The 20,715-nt window shown below is 40.3% G+C and overlaps 1 protein-coding gene across 1 annotated transcript; it reads right to left on the bottom strand.

Moving 5' to 3' along the window:
- Window positions 1-1,409: 1,409 nt before the first annotated feature.
- nubp1 (nucleotide binding protein 1 (MinD homolog, E. coli)) lies at window positions 1,410-17,146 on the bottom strand. The gene is made up of 10 exons (XM_026165475.2): window positions 16,612-17,146; window positions 10,282-10,386; window positions 10,031-10,164; window positions 7,137-7,205; window positions 6,990-7,022; window positions 6,813-6,903; window positions 6,571-6,725; window positions 3,686-3,796; window positions 2,636-2,822; window positions 1,410-1,781 (listed from the first exon to the last, which is right to left on the bottom strand). Exons 1-10 carry the CDS (start codon window positions 16,640-16,642, stop codon window positions 1,729-1,731), a joined length of 969 nt encoding a protein of 322 aa, XP_026021260.2. The 5' UTR covers window positions 16,643-17,146; the 3' UTR covers window positions 1,410-1,728.
- Between the last annotated feature and the right edge of the window lie 3,569 nt (window positions 17,147-20,715).

Below are 20,715 nucleotides of genomic sequence, written 5' to 3'. Positions count from 1 at the left end.
CCACTGATACTAAAACAATTCAAAGAGCCAAAAAAAACAAAGAAATAATTTGAATACTACAACGCAAATGAAGCGTGTTTAATGAATGGATGCCGTTTTCATTTGGTCATCGGTCACATCAATAATTAGACATGAAGATTTTAACACAATTATGAAAACACCAAATACATCCAGTGGTTCAAAATTTGTAAAATGACCACATATTTATGACAGCTGAGAATGTGAAAAATCACCTAACCCTAAATGTAACTTTTGATCTCTGATGCTCGGTTTGAATTGCAAAAGTTTAACTTTGAACATTTTTCAATAAAAAAAAAAAAAACCCAACTTATTTTCCTGGAGTTCGATGCCAGCGTTGCCACACAGGTATGAAAATGTATGTACAATTTAAAAATAATTCCAGAAATCTGCAAGTGTACTTCTTTAAAAAGTAAAAAACTGTTTGGTTTAGCTGTTCTGTACCTTTAAGCAGCCCCTGCACCGTCATCTGTAAATTAGTAATGCACACATATTGTTAAAATTGCACTCTCTCTTCAGAAATGCAAGAAAATGATTTGAAATCAGCATATTAAAAAAATAACAACGATGTGCTTTACTACTTTTTTTTCCAGCTTTTAATTTGTTTTCAGCAAATTCGGGTATAATTTCAATTATGTTTTCAGAACCTACCTGTACTTCTTTATACTTCAAAAACAGGAAGTATTTGGAGGGGATAATATAAACAATCTGCTCATTTGAAATGCAGAAGCACCGATATTAATGATGAACTAAAATCCAAGTTACTTTTTTTTCTTTGTTGGCAGCTTTATCTGCACTTTGATCACAGTAACCTGATGCCATAAAGAGTTTAAACACAACAAAAAAACAAAACAAATTGCTGACCTCCTCTTAACACAAACATTACCACACCAGCTCAGGCACTGTGGAATATTCTTATATTCCTTTTCATCTACTGAGGGGATTGACATAATGTACACAAAAGCACCTGAAGCAAATGACTCACTCTAAGCAAATACAAGCTTAATGATGCTGTAGGAAAAAAATGGATCCTACAAACGGTATTGTCAGTACAGGCAAAGAGTTTTCTGCTGCATATTTTTCCTTTTTGCCACTGAGCTTCATTCATTGCACCAAAACTGATAAAAAACCCATGCAAACGCCAAAAATTGACATCTTGCATGGCCGGGCCTTTACTACCATTAACAGTTTTACTACCGTTCGTCTAACCTGCAGCTGGCAAACAGCCCACGACAAATGTGCTGGTAGTTAAAACTACAGTGCTCAAAGTGATATTGCTTTCCTTCAAAACAAACAAAGAAACACACATTTGTAAATCATTGTAAACCCTGACAGCCTCATAAAGATCATTCCATAATGAGTGCATTCATATTCAAAACGGGCACAGGTGCTTATTTGGATGATGACTTTATTTGTTTTATGAAATGGGAAGTAATTTCAGTTTCTACAGACTCTTATTATGTATTCATTTCATTTACTCTCAGTAGTTCTTCAGGAAATACTGCTCTGGCACGGCAGCATCTGATCAATGCATGAAATCTATCACTGAAAACAAAGAATGATAAGATTTCTCTGACTGTCAAACAGAAATGCTGCGATTCTGATATGTACGAGCTCTTGTGCTCTTCGTGTGCCTCGTATTCGGTGCCCGTCTGCCGTCATGTGATCAGCCACGGTGTTCTGCTCCTGTATGGATGCCATCTGATGTGGTCAGATTGTGCTTTGCTCCTCTGTTACCCTGTTGGAGCAGTAATCCTGGATGGCTTTGGGGGGGAAGAGAAAGAGGAGAGAAGAGAATGATGATGATAAAGGAGATTTGATGAAGCTGATAAATAAATGTGCGTCAACTGATGGTTTCAGTTAGGAGTGAATCAGCTGCTACGCAAACCACATTAGACTCCACAAACTTGATCTCATGCTTTAAGCATAATTGAATTTCGATACAACTCCTACTGTTCCTCTTTTGATTGGCTGCTTCCCATTTATACAGCGACCGCTTCCTCTTTCATTGTTTAATCAGGAATTGAGCCGTCAGCTAAATGATCCAGTCATCAAAACCGGCGGGGGTCTTCACTGGAAGGAGGAATATGCCTGACAGCGCATCTAACTTCCTTCTTAAGAAAAATGAAAAACTATGACGCATGAGGTGCCAAAGGGTTTGTTTATGATGTGCAAATAAAGGGGTGGGAGTCATAAAATGCAGAACTCTATACTTGGCACATCTCCTGGATCCCTGCTCTGACTATCTGACCACTGTGTGCATTTACAGCTGAGAGAAAACAACATGACAGCTCTACAGTAACATCCTGAGCGGTGGGGATAGTGTTGACATTGCTGCAAGTGAGCTGAGATGATTTCTTTTTGGTTCTTGATGTTTTGGCAACAGTTTCACACCATCTTCCCATTCACCAGTTTTGGCATCCTGTGACTTCGCCCACTTCTCAAAACCTCTATTCTATTTGCAGGATTGCCAGCTGATGGTCAGAAGGGGATTTCCAGGCAAGTCCAGCTGACCTTGACGGCTACACTTAAGTCACACAAGATTTGTTTTGGCCTTTTATGGTTACTGATTGTACGATGCTCATTTGTGTGGGTGTCTTTCTAAAAACAAACTCACTTTTCACAATTTTCTGGTAGGCTTCCGCAGCGGGGGAGTCGGGCACCTCGCTCAGGAAAGACCTGCCCTCGTCACAGCTCCGTGCTATCCTGGGATCTAGAGGCACCTTTCCTAAGAGGGGTAGTTTGAGGTCTGCACACATTTTCTCAGCTCCCCCGGTTGAGGGAGGGAAGATCTGTGACGTATTCTACAAGGAAGAGTTTAAAGAAAAAAATATGCATATATCAGCTAGGTACTTTCTTAATCTACACACGAGGAATTTGGGATTGATTAACTGTGTAAACACGACATTTTTCCACTGGGAATTCTAACTCGAAGCTCAGGCCGTAACCCGGAAAACTAAAACACGCTGCACAGAGAGAGATCAGATTTAAAAGAGTTGCTTAAATGGCATCTCCCACTCACCCACATTTTCTTGAAAGTGTGGTGATTTCACTGTTTAGTGATAGGAAAGGACGTTGTGGTCCTGTTATATCATCTCCCCTCCCAAAAATAAAATGTCAGATGTTGAATAGAAAGGAAACGGCATAAGGCCCTCCCTTAAAGGGATGTAAGAGCCTCAGGAAATTACATCTAAAAGGAAAAAACACAAGACATAAAAATGTAGAGAAACAGAACTTTGTTGATTTGATTTTGTGCAAGGTGAGCTTGCTTGTGGTTGTGAAAATGAGTGCACTGTATCCTGTTCAGTGTATCTGCAGTATATCTGCACAGGATAGCAGACGAAGCCTCCTCACAACCTGCTTTTTTTTGTAATGAGCTAAAATAGCACAGATGCGAGCACATATTTCAGACCTCTTTGCTTCGTTCCTCTTTTCTGTGTGCTCCACTTCTTTACTTACCAGAACTAATCAAGCGTATGCTCGCAGTGCTTGTATACATTTCTCACCAGATTAGATCAGATTTGTAAATTTTTGTCTTGTTTTTGCTCAATTATCTTATCCAAAAAAACAAAACAAAAGACAAAAAAGATGTAAAATGAACAGAGACATGGATCTGGTGCATTTTTAGCTTATCTGTGTTTTGCACAGGTGTGTGTGTGAGAGTGACCTTGCATTTAGGGCAGACAAAGCCGCTCATGTTCTCCACCACCCCGATGATCGGCATCTTAACCTTCTGACAGAATCGGATCTCCTTTCGCACGTCCTGCAACGATACCTCCTAGACAGACGTGGAAACAGGAACCACAGAAAGAGAAAGGCAAAAGCGAGGGCTGAAGTTTGTGTGTATGTGTGGGTGGAGATGGGGAGCATACGGTGGACAGGGAGGGGCACACACACACACACACACACACACACACACTAGTCTGGCTTGTTTGTTTGGTAATTCCCACCGGGTGTGTGTGGTCGGTCGTGGGTTAGTGAGATCAGGCGGAATGAGGAAGTGTGTCTGTTGCTTTCTGACTTCACCGCACTGAGCTTAATCTAAGAAGCAGGAAATTGGTGCTTCACTTCACCAAGTACAATAAGAACTTTGACACAGCTTATAGTGAGGTCTTCTTAACTGAGCACATGTAGAGTAAGCCACATTTATTGACATGGCGCTAAATGTTCGCCACACTAAGAATCATCAGCAGGAAACATGACTGACAGAACTAGTACGGCTGCTGGATCACAGTCGTTTTACTGTCTGCATGCAGGACAACATTGGGTTAACCTCCAAGTATTTGTGTGTAAATATCATGATGCCCTGCTGGCAGACATGTTGCTGCCCGTTCAGCAAAAACACCGCCCTGTGCCTATCCTGTCTGTGGCTTTATCACACCAAAATCACCTTTACAAACCAGGTAACAAAAGCATGTGATGTCAGCAGGTGAAGCAAAACGCTTTTGTGCCGAGTTGACTTCCTATTAAATACGAAAAATTTATAGGAAGCACGCCGTGGAAGACAACAATAGAACACTCTGAATTTATTTTTGTTCTGCACAGCTCTGTAGCATGCCATTTCTTTAACAGTTTGTTGTCTACAAACATGCCTGTAAAAAACCTGTATAACATTTTACTGTGCGATGGGCTCTCGCTTTTCTTTTTACGATGGTTTCATGATGGAACAGCATCCTCTGTTGGTTGTGGTATGCTAAAAGCATCTCAAAAGCAATTCATCTTCATTGACACTCGGCCATAGCGCCATGATTATGACCATGTGGAATTGCTTTATTGCCAACAGTAACAGCACCTGCACAGCAAATGTATTTGTCCCATATAATCCAACCTATTAAAACCTGTCATATCATATTTTTAAAACACTATTTTTGTGCATTAACGTGTGCATTCTAAGACAACCATTAGTGCGAGTGGATTCGCTGTAAAGCCCTTACTCTGGATGATCCACGGACTTGTGCATTTGCTGGTGCAAAATTCAAATTTCATCTGTGTTTACGTTTCATAGTGGGCTGAAAAAGCAGGGGTCTCAAGGACATCCTAAACATGTCAGTATACTGTAAAGCCATAAAGGGGGAGCACCACCAATTCCACAAACCAGCAGCAGCATTAGTCATAACAGAAGGCAGCTGCATACGGCAAGATGCAACGAGCTGAGTTTTTTTTTGTGGTAAGCCAGTTGCCTACCTGTGGTTTTCAGAGTCAATACTACATGACTGAAATGACTCAACTTGTATACAGAAGTTCAGGTTGTTAAAATCATTTGGGGGGAATTTAGGGAATCACCAAGTGAAGTCCGTTGGACTGAAAGCAGACATATCTGCAGGTCAAATTTCAATTTAAGGCTGATAGCAGGTAGTTTTCATAAGTATTTGAATACATGTTTATAGATTATTCTTTTTAAAGCTGCAATTGTTAATGTAAAATAGCTGAGCTAAAACTGAGTAAGTTTTTAATAACACTGAAACCTCTGAGTGAGAATTAGAAAGCTTTTAGGACACACAGCTTGAGCTATGCAGCTAAACGTCGGGCTGCTAAAGTTTCAGTTTCAAATGAGCTCACAGACGGTTCAGAGTTAACTGAAAGATGCTGAAGTTTAGCTGCAGGTGTGTGTGCGAGCATTAAGGGGGTATCTTGAAATATAATGACTGGAATTTCCTTGTCTGGTTGTCTTTCTAAGAACTATAACTGACAGCATATTCAAACAAAAATGAGCTTTTCATAAAGTCGGAGGTTTCTTCCTGTGAAAAAGGAGCTTATCATTCCCGTTGTCGCCAAGTGCTCACTCACATGGGGTCGTTTGATTATTGGGGTTTCTTTCAATAACATCGTTGAGATTTATAGAAATAAAACTGAACTGAATTTCCCCCAAACTGCAAATATAACGGTGTACAGAAAGAGTTGAACGCGCACGGGCAGAAATGTTGAGAGCGCAAGCAACACATTGCGAGCAAGCGCAAATGCAAAAAACTGAGCGAGAGGGGCTGTTATTGTGTGTGTGTGTGGATAATAGCAAACACTGAAATACATTTTCGCACGCAGCTATGAATTTTGCTGAAATTCAATGAATTACTCCTCAAAATGCAATGCAACACTTGCGCTCAATTTTTTTTTTACGTGCGCTCAGAATAGTGGCACAAAAGTAACGCCATACTCTAAGCCCTGGATAGCTGAAGTTTTAGCCACGTCGCCTTTGTTATTTCCATGTTCAGCTGGGTGAAGGGGCTTTAAGCATCTCATTAGCATTAGGTTACAAATGTTTTCATGGTGGTCATCCTGGAGTTTGTGTGTCTTCATTGAGCATGACTGCCTATGTGTGAAAACAGACATGAACATGAAACCCAGCGGCTCATAACTGGACATGTATGAGGATGATTGGCTGCTCATCAGTCAAACAACATCTGAGAATGTTTTATAAAAGCAGGTGTGTACAAAGAGGGAAAACCCTAGATTGCACCACAGCAGCGTTTTCAAAGGTTATTGACTTTAAAAAGCTCCCATAGAGCACTTCATATACTAACGTAAACCTGCTCACACTAAAGCCGAGACTTGTACCTGTGGTGTGGTGATGATGATGGCTCCATCAACATGGGTGGCGCTTAGGTACTGGACGATGGACAGGTGTTCGTCAGAGGTGCCGGGTGGAGTGTCTACGATGAGGTAATCCAGTTCCCCCCAGTCCACATCCCTTAAAAACTGCTTAATGATCCCTGATTGGACACAAGCACCACACAGGTTGTTGCTATGTGAGATCTGGAAACATGAGCATCTCACATACACACATCACATTACCGCACCATTTTTCTTGGGTCCTCTCCAGATCACAGCATCATCCGGACTACTTAGCAGGAAGCCAATAGACATGACTGCCAGGTTGTCCTCCACATACTGCAACACAACGCAGAGGCCCCTGTTTTATTATGCTTAAATAAGGAAAATAATTAAAAATAAATAAATAGTTCAAATCAGCTCACCACAGGGGACCATCCAGAGCCACTCTGGTGAACCTACACAGGAGACGACAGAAAGACAGCTCAATCTTTGTGTCCATGTGAGATTATGATTAAAATGTTGCACCAATAGATATAACAGCCGTTTCTGACAGCTGCCTACTGACTTACTTGCTCTCCCTCTAAACCCATGATCCTTGGAATGGATGGACCACAGATGTCTACATCAAGCAGGGCAATCTAAAAAAAGGAAAAAGAAAGTGGAAGCATGAAAAGTCGGCAGTCCAGTATAATGAAGGCAACTGTCTCCCGAAAGGCTACACAAGGCATTTCCTGTCTGCTTGACTGGGCAGCACATCAAAACAATGGGGCTGTATCCCAGCACTAGGAGCCATCCTAAAGCATTGCTTTATCAGCATTTTCTCTGAGGAACTGCTAAAACTTTGGGAAGTGGAATGTTTTGCGTGGGAGTGTCCAGTTGATCCCCTTACTATGGATGACATCATTGTGAATGAACCTTTGTACTCCAGTGGTTTATGGGTAACAGTCAAAGATAAAAACTCCTGCTAAGTCTAACATGAGATTTTCTTTCAACTAAGAAATAATGATTTACGCAAACTACACTAAGTTTTCATATGTCAAATTCACCTATATTCAGCCTAAGAAACAACTTTATGTAATACAGTGGTCCCTCGCTATAACACGATCCCTTTACCTTTCGCAGCCTCGCTGTTTCGCAGATTTGCTTTGTGCAATTTTGCATGCTTCTCCCCCCAGCGAATTATGTTCTGTGTCCTGATTGGCTGTAGCCATTGTCACTCAATCTCATGCCGTGTCTCCTCTACAGTACAGAATGCGTTCAGCTTGTCAAATTTACATAAATCTTTGATCGCTAGCAATGTGACTCTGAAGTGCTGCACTGTATGTAAGTTTTCTCCCCAACAAACACAACAGTGTCGACGAAACGTTTTGCACCGTCAAAGGCAACCGCGGGTGCCTTTGGTTTCATTCTATAATACTGAAGTTAGCTCTCTACCGAGGTTTCAAAGTGTTTAAACAAGAGAGAAAAGTGTGAAAATCATGCCATCAAGTACATTCAGGTCTGACGAGCAGGTTTTTGGTTTGATCATTAATTCTGGCGAACTGCACAGATATTGCAAATTCATCAAAGTATTTTAAGCCGTTGCATAACGTTGCCGTTGCATAATCACAACCTGTTAACAACAGGTTGTGATTATGTGATTAACATTGTATAATACTATCGGAAAAAAGTGAAATGAAAAACAGCAGCTGAGCAAAATTTTGACACAAGTTCTTTTATCAGCCTGGGACTGAGAGCTGTCCTGCTCATGTCAACAATCGAGTGTCAAGTTCGCTGCTTACAGTAAACATACATGTAGCACTCACTCTGCAACTGATGCAAGACAAATAAAAACATTAATTTGATTAACATTAATTAAACACTGTTGCCCTGTTCAACTTGAAACTGTGAAAGCTACACAAGAAACTGGCGTATAAAGAGAGATATCTCACAGAAAAACTGCAGGAGACATAGACTAATAACCTGAGGCATCTAACTCCATCCTACTGGTTAATATAATCTATCATTGTTTTGAATGGAACTAATAAATTTCTTCCTTGATTAAGCTGTGGCTTCTTTTAGAGTGATAGCACTGTGTTCCTTGTTATCGCTGGGTTTCAATGATCGATTTTCCAATTCAAATCAATTTTAGCTTGAATAAAGCGATATTGATTTAAACCCTGAATTGATTTTTAAATACAAATGTATTTTGCCAGAAATGCCAGAATCTCAGGTTAAAGCTAAAACAGCAAATACGAGCAGGTAAACAGATTCCACACAAAGCTCCACACAGTGAGTTGTCGGCTTTCTCACCCGACAGCACGGACACGCCGTCGGTGCTGATAGCTCACAGCTCACTGATTATACAGTTGCAGGTTTTGTCTCTCTCAGACCAAAATTCACTGAAGCAGCAACAAAAGAAGATCCTTCTTACTATTGCTGTTTTTCTTCCACCACGATAAAAATCACACTTCCCGCACAGCTCTTTCTCTCTCTCAGTGTACTTCAAGAACAGTTTCCCATCTCAAATATCCGTTTTCTGCATTATTTGCTTGCTTATTACGCAAAAAGTGTACCGTTGTGTACAGCGTGTCAGCGACAAGAAAGCCTAATTTCTTCTGTTCAATACCGAAGAAATTTAAACTTTTTAAAATTATACCAAATTGCAAAATGTTTAGCTGTGTCTCTAATAAAACCTCTGTAACTTTGCTCTGCTTCACTTCAGCAGCATCAGGTAATATTCATATGTTGATTCATGTTTTTTTCAGCTTATTATCTATTACAGAATATTTTTAATGTTTTTAAATTAATTTAATCATCTGCTATAAAAATCCAGGCCAGGAACACCTTCATGTTTTTCTGTGCTTTATCCCCAGTTACTTTGACACAAAGGAATCTGCTGTGATGCTCACACCTCTGATGAAGTCTCACAAAAGTCAATACTGATAAATGATCAGAATTAAAATATTTCTGACTGTCTGAGGCAAAATTTCCCAGATTCAAATCGAATCGGGACCCTGTGAATCCGAATCAAACCTATTATAGAAATCAGTGACGACCCACAGCCATGTTCCTTGTGTAACACAATTTACTTTCAGAATTCAAATATATTGTTACTCTATGTCTGCAGTGACCTCTAGTAGTCAGTGTATTTTAATGTTTTATATGAGAGCATCAGGATTTACACACACTAGCTACTTTGGACACCACTTGTTAATGCAAATGTGTAAATATAATAGCCAATCACACGGCAGCATTTAGTCAATGCAACCTGCTGAATTTCAAACAAGCGGCAGTTCTCTGAGTGAAAATGCTTGTTGAGGTCAGAGGTAGAAGGAGAACCGACCGACCAAGCTAACAGGAAGGGAACAGTAACAAAAATAACCACTCATTAACCACTCGTTGTGGGTGGCTGTAGCTCAGGTGGTAGAAATCATCTCAAACTCGATTCTTGAACATGACAATTACTGATATTCTGTATTACCTCCTTTGTGGTGTCACTTGCCAGAGCGTGAGCCAAGTGAGCGCTAAAGGTGCTCTTCCCCACACCTCCTTTTCCAGACAACACGAGGATCTTGTGTTTGACTGTTGACAGCTTCTCTCCTATCTCTGCTATAGCTGCAGACACACGGGAACGAGATGTTTTAAGCTCTTAACTAATCCCCTAATGTATCTGCTGAAGCCCAAATATGTATCAAAATATTAAAGTGATGAGATAATAGCACACGGTCTTACCAGGGTCAGGGGCTTTTGTGGCTCCAGAGGCACAGAGTTTCTGGTTGGGACAGCCCTGGCATGGTGCAGACTTGCCAGCTTGCTCACTTGTTGTACCCGGACAGTCTAACAAGGATAAAACAGAATCCAGTCATCAAGATCTGAGCACCTTAAAGAGACCTAAATATCCTAGATCTGCTTCGAGTGGATGTCGTTAAAATAAAATGTGGTTGAACAAAATATCTAGAATCTCTGCAAAGTCTGATTGGCGCTTGACTGTCTTTAATATTCAGGTGAGAAATTGGTTCAGATGTTCAGGAACAATGCAGGAACCACTAAGGGTCAAGCCTGCCGTAAAGTGGAAACTGCTAAAACACCAGCATCACTACAGGGAGTGCAGAATTATTAGGCAAGTTGTATTTTTGAGGAATAATTCTATTATTGAACAACAACCATGTTCTCAATGAACCCAAAAAACTCATTAATATCAAAGCTGAATGTTTTTGGAAGTAGTTTTTAGTTTGTTTTTAGTTTTAGCTATTTTAGGGGGATATCTGTGTGTGCAGGTGACTATTACTGTGCATAATTATTAGGCAACTTAACAAAAAACAAATATATACCCATTTCAATTATTTATTTTTACCAGTAAAACCAGTATAACATCTCCACATTCACAAATATACATTTCTGACATTCAAAAACAAAACAAAAACAAATCAGCGACCAATATAGCCACCTTTCTTTGCAAGGACACTCAAAAGCCTGCCATCCATGGATTCTGTCAGTGTTTTGATCTGTTCACCATCAACATTGCGTGCAGCAGCAACCACAGCCTCCCAGACACTGTTCAGAGAGGTGTACTGTTGTCCCTCCTTGTAAATCTCACATTTGATGATGGACCACAGGTTCTCAATGGGGTTCAGATCAGGTGAACAAGGAGGCCATGTCATTAGTTTTTCTTCTTTTATACCCTTTCTTGCCAGCCACGCTGTGGAGTACTTGGACGCATGTGATGGAGCATTGTCCTGCATGAAAATCATGTTTTTCTTGAAGGATGCAGACTTCTTCCTGTACCACTGCTTGAAGAAGGTGTCTTCCAGAAACTGGCAGTAGCATCCTCAACCCGAAAAGGCCCCACAAGCTCATCTTTGATGATACCAGCCCAAACCAGTACTCCACCTCCACCTTGCTGGCGTCTGAGTCGGACTGGAGCTCTCTGCCCTTTACCAATCCAGCCACGGGCCCATCCATCTGGCCCATCAAGACTCACTCTCATTTCATCAGTCCATAAAACCTTAGAAAAACCAGTCTTGAGATATTTCTTGGCCCAGTCTTGACGTTTCAGCTTGTGTGTCTTGTTCAGTGGTGGTCGTCTTTCAGCCTTTCTTACCTTGGCCATGTCTCTGAGTATTGCACACCTTGTGCTTTTGGGCACTCCAGTGATGTTGCAGCTCTGAAATATGGCCAAACTGGTGGCAAGTGGCATCTTGGCAGGTGCACACTTGACTTTTCTCAGTTCATGGGCAGTTATTTTGCGCCTTGGTTTTTCCACACGCTTCTTGCGACCCTGTTGACTATTTTGAATGAAACGCTTGATTGTTCGATGATCAGGCTTCAAAGCTTTGCAATTTTGAGACTGCTGCATCCCTCTGCAAGATATCTCACTATTTTTGACTTTTCTGAGCCTGTCAAGTCCTTCTTTTGACCCATTTTGCCAAAGGAAAGGAAGTTGCCTAATAATTATGCACACCTGATATATGTGTTGATGTCATTAGACCACACCCCTTCTCATTACAGAGATGCACATCACCTAATATGCTTAATTGGTAGTAGGCTTTCGAGCCTATACAGCTTGGAGTAAGACAACATGCCTGAAGAGAATGATGTGGACAAAATACTCATTTGCCTAATAATTCTGCACTCCCTGTATTCACAGTAAAGCGAGTTTTAATGTGAGGATGCCAACTAAGAAAGAAGTCCCTGCTCCAAAATCCACACCTTCAAACTTGACTGAAATTTATGAAGCGGACAAAATTATGAAGGAGGAGGATTACCTCCCAAGTCTTCAACTTCACCTTACATCAGCAGCTAATCTGGTAGCAGTTGGATGTTCTAACAGGAAAATTAAGCCAAACACACAAACTGGTTTTGGAATGGATAAAGCAGACTAATATTAAGTCTTCCCGAAGCCCCAACCTCAACCCTACTGAAAATTACTACTTTACAGTTTTTCCTCAGTTGCTTTGGTGCATTTCTCACAACAGAATTAAACTTTGCACAATAGTTAGTTCAACCTTCACAACATGTAGTCGTTTTGGCACAACCTTGTGGCAGCTTCATGTTCATTGCCAAATGCCTTTGGACATGAAGCAGTTGAGTAAGTACAAATATCTAAAGAATGGTCACTTTTGACTTGCTATTCATCACTATCTCCCTGCTTTTATCATGAATGTCACAATTATTTATACTTGTACCGGTTGAATAGTCTTCATTTCATTGCTTGTGTCAGTGCACTCAAAATTGTTGAACATCTTGTCAAACAATTTGTACACCCATTTTGAAAACCCTATTTTTAAGGAGTTTCCATGAAAATTGGTGTGTGTTACTCTTACTTGCAACCAACCAACCAACCTCTCTCTCTCTCTCTCTCTCTCTCTCTCTCTCTCTCACACACACACACCAGGCAAGACAACACATAACAGCAGGGTGCAAGATGCTAGCAGGCAAGGCATACATGGAACGCCATAACCAAGTGGTCAAAATGGGAGATGCCCCCAAGGGTGGTGGAGAATGACCGAGCTAAGATCCTATGGGACTTCCAGATACAGACGGACAAAATGGTGGTGGCTAACCAACCGGACATAGTGGTGGTAAACAAACAGAAGAAGACGGCCGTAGTGATCGATGTAGCGGTTCCGAATGACAGCAATATCAGGAAGAAGGAACACGAGAAGCTCGAGAAATACCAAGGGCTCAGAGAAGAGCTCGAGAGGATGTGGAGGGTGAAGGTAATGGTGGTCCCCGTGGTAATCGGAGCACTAGGTGCGGTGACTCCCAAGCTAGGCGAGTGGCTCCAGCAGATCCCGGGAATAACATCGGAGATCTCTGTCCAGAAGAGCGCAGTCCTGGGAACAGCTAAGATACTGCGCAGGACCCTCAAGCTCCCAGGCCTCTGGTAGAGGACCCGAGCTTGAAGGATAAACCGCCCGCAGAGACCAACCACATAGACACGTTCCTGACTAAATCAGGGCAACACTTGTGGATCATGTGATAAACCATGGCCTCACAATGGCCGAGTCTGGTCGAAGGGTGCAGCCAAATGTTGGGAGAACTACTGTAAGTTCTATTATTCAGACATTTCGTCGGGAAAACAGGTGAGCATACTGTAATGTAGTTATTCAGCACAAACTAATTTGCTCTGCACTTTCATAGTCATACAGGAGACTTGCATTAGGACATGACCTCATAGATCTTTACATATAGACGTACTGTAACTGAAGTGCAGACTTGGCCCAGGTGTGGCATAGTGTGCTGTGGTACAATACAGTAATGCTGTAAAGAAAGGAGTTTTGAATGATAGTCCTGTAACAATTACTGTAAGCATGTTTGCGCTTATTTATGTTTTTGTTTTGTCATCTGCATCTCAAAAAGGACTGCCAGACAACCTAGAAGAGGCGGAAGAGGTCCACTTTTGACTCCGCAGCAAGAGGAAACAATTTGTGCAACGGTGGCTGCAAACAACGCTTTGAGACTGAGAGAAATACAAAGAACTGTCGTAGAAGATGACACCATCTTCGGAAATATTCAGTCAATATCAATTTCCACCATAGACAGAGTCCTCAGATGGAATGAAATGTCCATGAAGCGATTGTACAAAGTACCATTTGAACGGAACAGCGATCAAGTGAAGGAGCTCCGTCACCAGTATGTACAGGTAAAACATGTTTGCATATGTACCTCTGTTTACTGTAAAAGTTTAGGCCATGTACTGGACTTACATTTATGCATGTTACTGTAATCCTATTTACAATTCAAACTGTACAATCTGTTGTGCCAAATGCACCATTACAGACTTTTTTTATTCTCATCCTTTGTATAGCGTATCCTGGAATTGAAGCCAGGGAACACCTGCACACGTTTGTATATCTTGACGAAGCGGGATTCAATCTCGCAAAAGGCAGACGGCGTGGACGCAATCACATTGGAGAAAGAGCCACCATTGATGTCCCAGGCCAACGAGGAGGAAATATTACAATGTGTGCAGCAATCTCAGAAAATGGCATTCACACCCATATTCCTCATATTGGTGCATACAATACACAACACCTGTTGGCTTTTCTGGACGCTCTTTATAGGGACCTAATCCCACAAAATGAAAGGGATGATCCTGGTGACAATCGGACAATGTATGTAGTGGTTTGGGATAATGTTAGCTTCCATCACTCTGCTGTAGTGAGGCAGTGGTTTGCAGGATGGAGCACACGACAGGATGCTTATGGAGTTTCTTCCTCCTTACACTCCATTCCTAAATCCAATTGAGGAGTTTTTCTCTTCCTGGAGGTGGAAGGTATATGACAGGCATCCACATACCCAAATGACCCTGCTAGCAGCTATGGATGCAGCTTTAATAATGTTTAATGTTTTAATGTGTGTTAGTCCCCATAGGGAAATAGTTCCTCTGCATTTAACCCATTCACCCAGTGAAGCAGTGGGCAGCCACCAATGCAGCGCCCAGGGAGCAGTGTGTAGGGACGGTACCTTGCTCAGGGGTACCTCAGGGTAGCCGTTCAGTGGAGTTGAACCCCCGACCTTCCGATCATGGGGCCACCACTCTACCTACTGAGCTATCCCTGCCCCTTCCACAGAGCTATCCCTGTGATGACATCACAGCAGAGTCCTGCAGAGGGTGGATTTGACACTCCAGAAGATACTTTCCCCGATGCATCGATAGAACTGACATTCGCTGTGATGTTGATGCAAATATATGGGCAGACAGACGGGAGCGTCTAGAGAGCAATGATTGATATGCAGCAGTGTCTGTTTTTCAGTTTTCTTTTGTTTCATAACTACTGCAGTAAGGTTTACTGTCTAAGTGAGTTTGTGTTTGCTGTAAAATGTTTGATTTACTGTATTCCCCCAGTTGCACAATGCTGTGAACAGTTTCAATTAAATATTATCAAGAGTGCATATGAAGTGTCTTGATTTTCCTTTACAATTTATGGTTTTCAACATGCCATGCATGCTGTCCAGACTTGACATGTCATTGGGACGCACCTACAAAGAAATCCGTCACAATGAGAACATGTTCAAACTATTTGATTTTGTGACCAAAGGTGCTGGTGTAATGATTTGTAATTGTGACAGCCCTGACACTTTGATATAAGTACTTGCTTTTGATGAATATATTATCTGTTTTGATTAAGGGACTTGCTTTTGAAGCATTGACTACTTATTTTGAGCAACTGACTTTGCTTTTTGATGAAGTGACTCACTTTTGCAAGTTATCCACCATGTTTTGCAGTTTGCACTAATTGTTTTGAGAAGAGCCTTAGTAGTGTTGCAGAGATCAATTCTGTTGTGAGAAATGCACCAAAGCAACTGAGAAAAACTGTAAAAGCCAGGTCAAACAAATTTAAATGCTCTCTAGCAATCCTGCCCAGAAGAGTGGTCAAATATCCAGAAAGAACTGTTCTAGAAGATTCTTGATGGGTACCTTATTACATCTAGTTTTGCTAAGGGATCGTGTAATACAAAAAGAAAAGCTGCTCTCATGCGATGGTCCCTTAAAATCATTTATATACAGCTTAACATAACATTCAGCCAAGAGACTACTAAAATGACTTTATTAAAACTTATTCACATAATAAATTATACAACTGCGTAGAAGACTGTCATCATGACTCAGCAAAACTGGAAGACGTACTGCGATACCTATTCACATTCCCTTGTGTGGATATTATGCGCATTTTGCCCACAGCAATAAAAACAAACAAACACTTTAGTGATACATCAAACGATGTCTGATAAGCTATCTATCTAGCTAGCTATCTATCGATCTAAATAAGCATCACATTCAACTTTCCGAATATCCCGAATTCAACGTGTAATAAATTCATTAAATTAAATTACAACACCTTGAAAATTAATTTATCTAAAACATCCTTATTAATGTCCTTTCAAACACAGACTCAAAGCTATTAATGTTGATAATTCCAACAGAGAGGAACAACCGCCGTGTGTTTAACAATCACCGCGACCTTACAGTTAAAAGTAAATTCCCTACATCCACACACAACTTGAACAACATGACTGAGGTATTAAAACTGAAGAAAAGTAAGTTTAAAGGCTTACGCTCTGGAGCATTTTCTGGTACGTCTGCCATGTTTGCAAAGTGTCCTTCAATTAAAGTCTTCCCCTCCAAACGTTCCGGATACGCAACGTGAAACGTCGATTCTATTCTTTTTGTACAGTTTTAAACAGTTTTATCGAGGGACTGTGACAACAGCACTCAATGTACTCAATACAGTACTGAGCACAGCAATAAATATGGAAATAAATAAATAACTCCATACATACATACATACATAAACAATAGATATATCATTTGTACCGGTCTTGTGAATACAAACACTCAGGATCGGTTTGAGGAATTTTTCCTTACATACATCAGCTTGTGAGGCTTTATTTCGAGCATGTTACAATCGTAAAGCAGCTAGATTAAAAACTAAAACAAAACAAAAACATAAGAAAGGAAAAAAGGAAAAGGATAGGACATAAGGAAATTTTAACAAGAAAACATGATACATTAAAGAAGCAGGAAGAAGCATATTCTTATTTTATCCAGTATTCTCCACTATTTATTATTAATTATGATCACTGTTACTTCCTGTTTATATCCTGTCCAAATCCCGCGAAAAGCAACAACAAGACACTGGCCACTAGAGGTCACTGTAGACATAGTATAACAATTGCAAATTCTAAAACTACTTCTGTAACCGGTCACAAGATTTTCAAAAAACCTTGAGGTCAAGGTCACTGAGATTTGAACTCGTCTAAGATTTTTAGTGAAGGCACCTCTGATATCAATCTGAAAATCCTATGGTGTGCTGTCGAATTCAAAAGACTTTCAGAAAACCTGATCTCTGACTTTGACCTTGAGGTTGAGGTCACCAGGGTTAAAACTCATCCGCGATTTTTAGTAGATACACCTGTGATATCAGTCAACTTAGGTGTCCACGCTGCCAACAGGCAGATAACAATACTGATGAAGTAAAAAGTTTCACCGTTACACAATGAAGACAACCCTATCGCTCTTAAAGATGCCACAGCTGCATCAAGGAGGAAATTAATTTGTTAAATTTTATTCACAAAGATGTTAGATTACACTAATCAGTAATAGGATAGAGTTAGATAGCCTCAGATTATTAACCAATGTCGACTGCAATTTGTCTGTGAGATAAACTTTGAGGACAATTTGTGATTGTTTGAGTAATTCTTTGTTGTAACAAAGACATTTTAGCATTTTAACAATTTATTCATTAAGCGAACAGGGGTCTCGGTGAGACCCAGGGGAAAAAAAAGTATTTTGATTTTTCCATATAAATCAAGTGTTGGGTTGGTAAAAGACACATTGCAAAAACAATTTTGTTTTTAACTAATTTTATTAAAATTTTACATGTGCACTACAGTGCACAAGGGGAGTTCATTGATCACGAATGTGAAACTAACAAAATTCAATCCTTTTCTTGATTTCTAGAGAGAACTCTTCATCACTGGTATTATTCAGGTCTTGTTCATATATTTGTCCCTTGTTTATCAGTTCCTCAGCCAAGAGGCGCTTGAACTCCAGGTATTGGGAGTTCTTCTGAGCTTGTTGCATGTCCTCGCTATCTTGTTGGTACTGAAGCCAGGAGTTGGTGATGACCAAATCAATGAAATAACGTGTGGTGCGAACAGTCCACTTTTTGGTCCGACTAGATATTCTGTAGAAGCTGAGCATGTGATCAGATAGGTCAACCCCTCCCATGTCGATATTATATTTGCAACCACTGCAGGTCTTGGGACTTGTGAATTGGGACAGCCAGTGAATGGAACGATCTGTTCATCATACAGACCTTTGTTGGCCTGGGCAGATTGAGGCAACCTAAAGGACTCTCTTTAGAAGTGGTCTGACTTTCCCCAGGAGATCCTTTTTTTTTCTCATTTTCTGGCAGATCATCGACTACTTTCAGCGAAGACCTGATCTTGTAGAAATGACCACATGTCATGGAATCAGCTATAACTGCGTACATTTTAATTCTCGGATATCCAAGGCATGCAATGTACACTGAGATTCCTAAAAAGCTATTGATTTCTTCTGGTGTTGTGTTTAAACTACACCCTGAATCCTGTACCATACGCTGGTTGGTCAACAAGGACAAGTCCTGAATTAGTTTTTTGTCAATGTACTGCTGGAAATACTGCTGTGGGCTCCAATCATTAAGTGTCATTAGGGTACCATCATCTCCAATTCTGCATTCTTCCAACAAAGGCATAAACCTAAGATAATGGAAAATTATTTAGCAAAATAAAATTTAGATACTCCAATATCCGATATAGTTCACTTGCAACACATTTACACTATCTTTATAAGTTAAATCAATTTACTGGAAATCATTTCTGCACGTTACCCATACTTTTTTCACTCAAAATCAAAAATTCCTGATTCTCCTACATGCTGGTTTTGTACCAGATAGGATGACGGCAGATTTCAGCTGACCCTGTGTCGTTCTCCATTACACCCTGCATCTTGATAATCTTTGTCTGGCTCTCTCTGGGTTTTCACCCTCTCCTATCTGGCTCATATGACTCTCATCTTCTGAAAGATCTATGTCTGAAATTCCCTCAATGATTGTGTTAAGAATTCTTTCTGCCTCTGTCAAAGAGTTGTTTAGAAAAAAGTGAAATAAATTTAAGTACAAAGTCCTGACGTGCACCAGAGTACACATTAATAAATTAGTCATTTTCTCCGTGAAACTAAATAAAGTTAGGTCTGAAAACCCCCTCAAATTACTTACTAGATGTTTATTTTTGAAAATTAATCAAAATCTGAGTTTAAAAAAATATCTTAAATGTAGATATCATGCTTACATGTCTTTCTTCCATAAAATGTGCTTGTGGGCATGCCAGCCATTTTGAAAGGTAGGAAAAAGAGAGTTGGGAAGGCCACACCCCCACACATGTGACATCATTTTAAAGGTGCTGTTGACCTCCCTAAGAAACATCAGGACTCAACAGAGTGGCATGTAGAGTGTGAGTGATACAAGCAAAAACTAAATGTGTACTACAGTGCACAAAAATGAATTACTGGGTCTCAGGAGGATGTGGATATGATGGCCTTTCACACAGATGTGTTACAGAAGAAAATAACTTTTGATAATGACTTTTTCTATCCATGGATGGGAATTGTATCACTAGAAGCTAACAGAGACACATGCTGTGGTAACGGTGGACCTAATGTAGTTAAAATTTTAATTAATGCGTTATCTTATAATGTAAGATAATATAATGTTATAAAAGTGGTGATAATGCCACATTTCTATGAAAATATACACAGTACACGGAGAAAAAACCTAATGAACTGTTCTAAAACAACTTGTGTGTCCACCAGGGAGCGTTGTTGTTTTAATTATGCTCCAACGTGTGCAGGGTGGGGGTGTGGGGTACAAATTTTCAGGTTTAGAAGTCTTGAACTGAAGTTGCAGGTGTGTGCAATTAATTTCTCGTAAGGGGATATGTGAGAATCATGGACTGTTGTGGAGGGCCGGAACAACAAGAGATTAAGAAAATTAAAATTGAGCAGAACTCAGTTCAACTTATTGTGTCTCTCATGTGACCCCTTGAGAAAATGAATTTCCCACTCCTGATTCATAGTGTATTGTAATAGCTTCCCATATCGATCCTGGAAGGAAACACCAATCCCTTTAAGGTTGCACCAGGAAGGAAAATCTGCCAAATCAAACATAGCAAAGCCAACAGTAGCCACTACTGAAGTCAAAATATTTCTGACCAACCGTGTCGTAATCCTGTACAATTAAAGCTGCTTTTTATGGAATTTCCATCTCACTGTTTTCATTGTAATGACAATAAATTTGGGTACATGACTAATAATATATTGAGAAGTCCAGTGACTCAGGAGGACTGCAGAATTCAGTGACTGTAACCTCAACAATACAGCTAGTGTTCATCTTAAAATAGACCAAAATGACAAATCACAAACATTTACTTTGAAATCTTTACTTTTAAACTGCAGATTTAAAATATAAACCCTTTTTCCTCTTCTCATTGTTCACATGTATTACACACCACATTAAGTGGGTCTTCACAGTTCGCAGCTGTTTGTGTTCAAACACATTTAAACTTTATGAACAAGGCTGCCTTATTGGCTCTCTGGTATCACAGGAAAAGGTGATTGTT

Source organism: Astatotilapia calliptera, chromosome 4 (genome assembly GCF_964374335.1).
Source record: "Astatotilapia calliptera chromosome 4, fAstCal68.1, whole genome shotgun sequence".
NCBI classification, from domain to species: domain Eukaryota; kingdom Metazoa; phylum Chordata; class Actinopteri; order Cichliformes; family Cichlidae; genus Astatotilapia; species Astatotilapia calliptera.
Note: the sequence above shows the minus strand (reverse complement) of the source record. Positions and strands in the feature narration are given on the sequence as shown.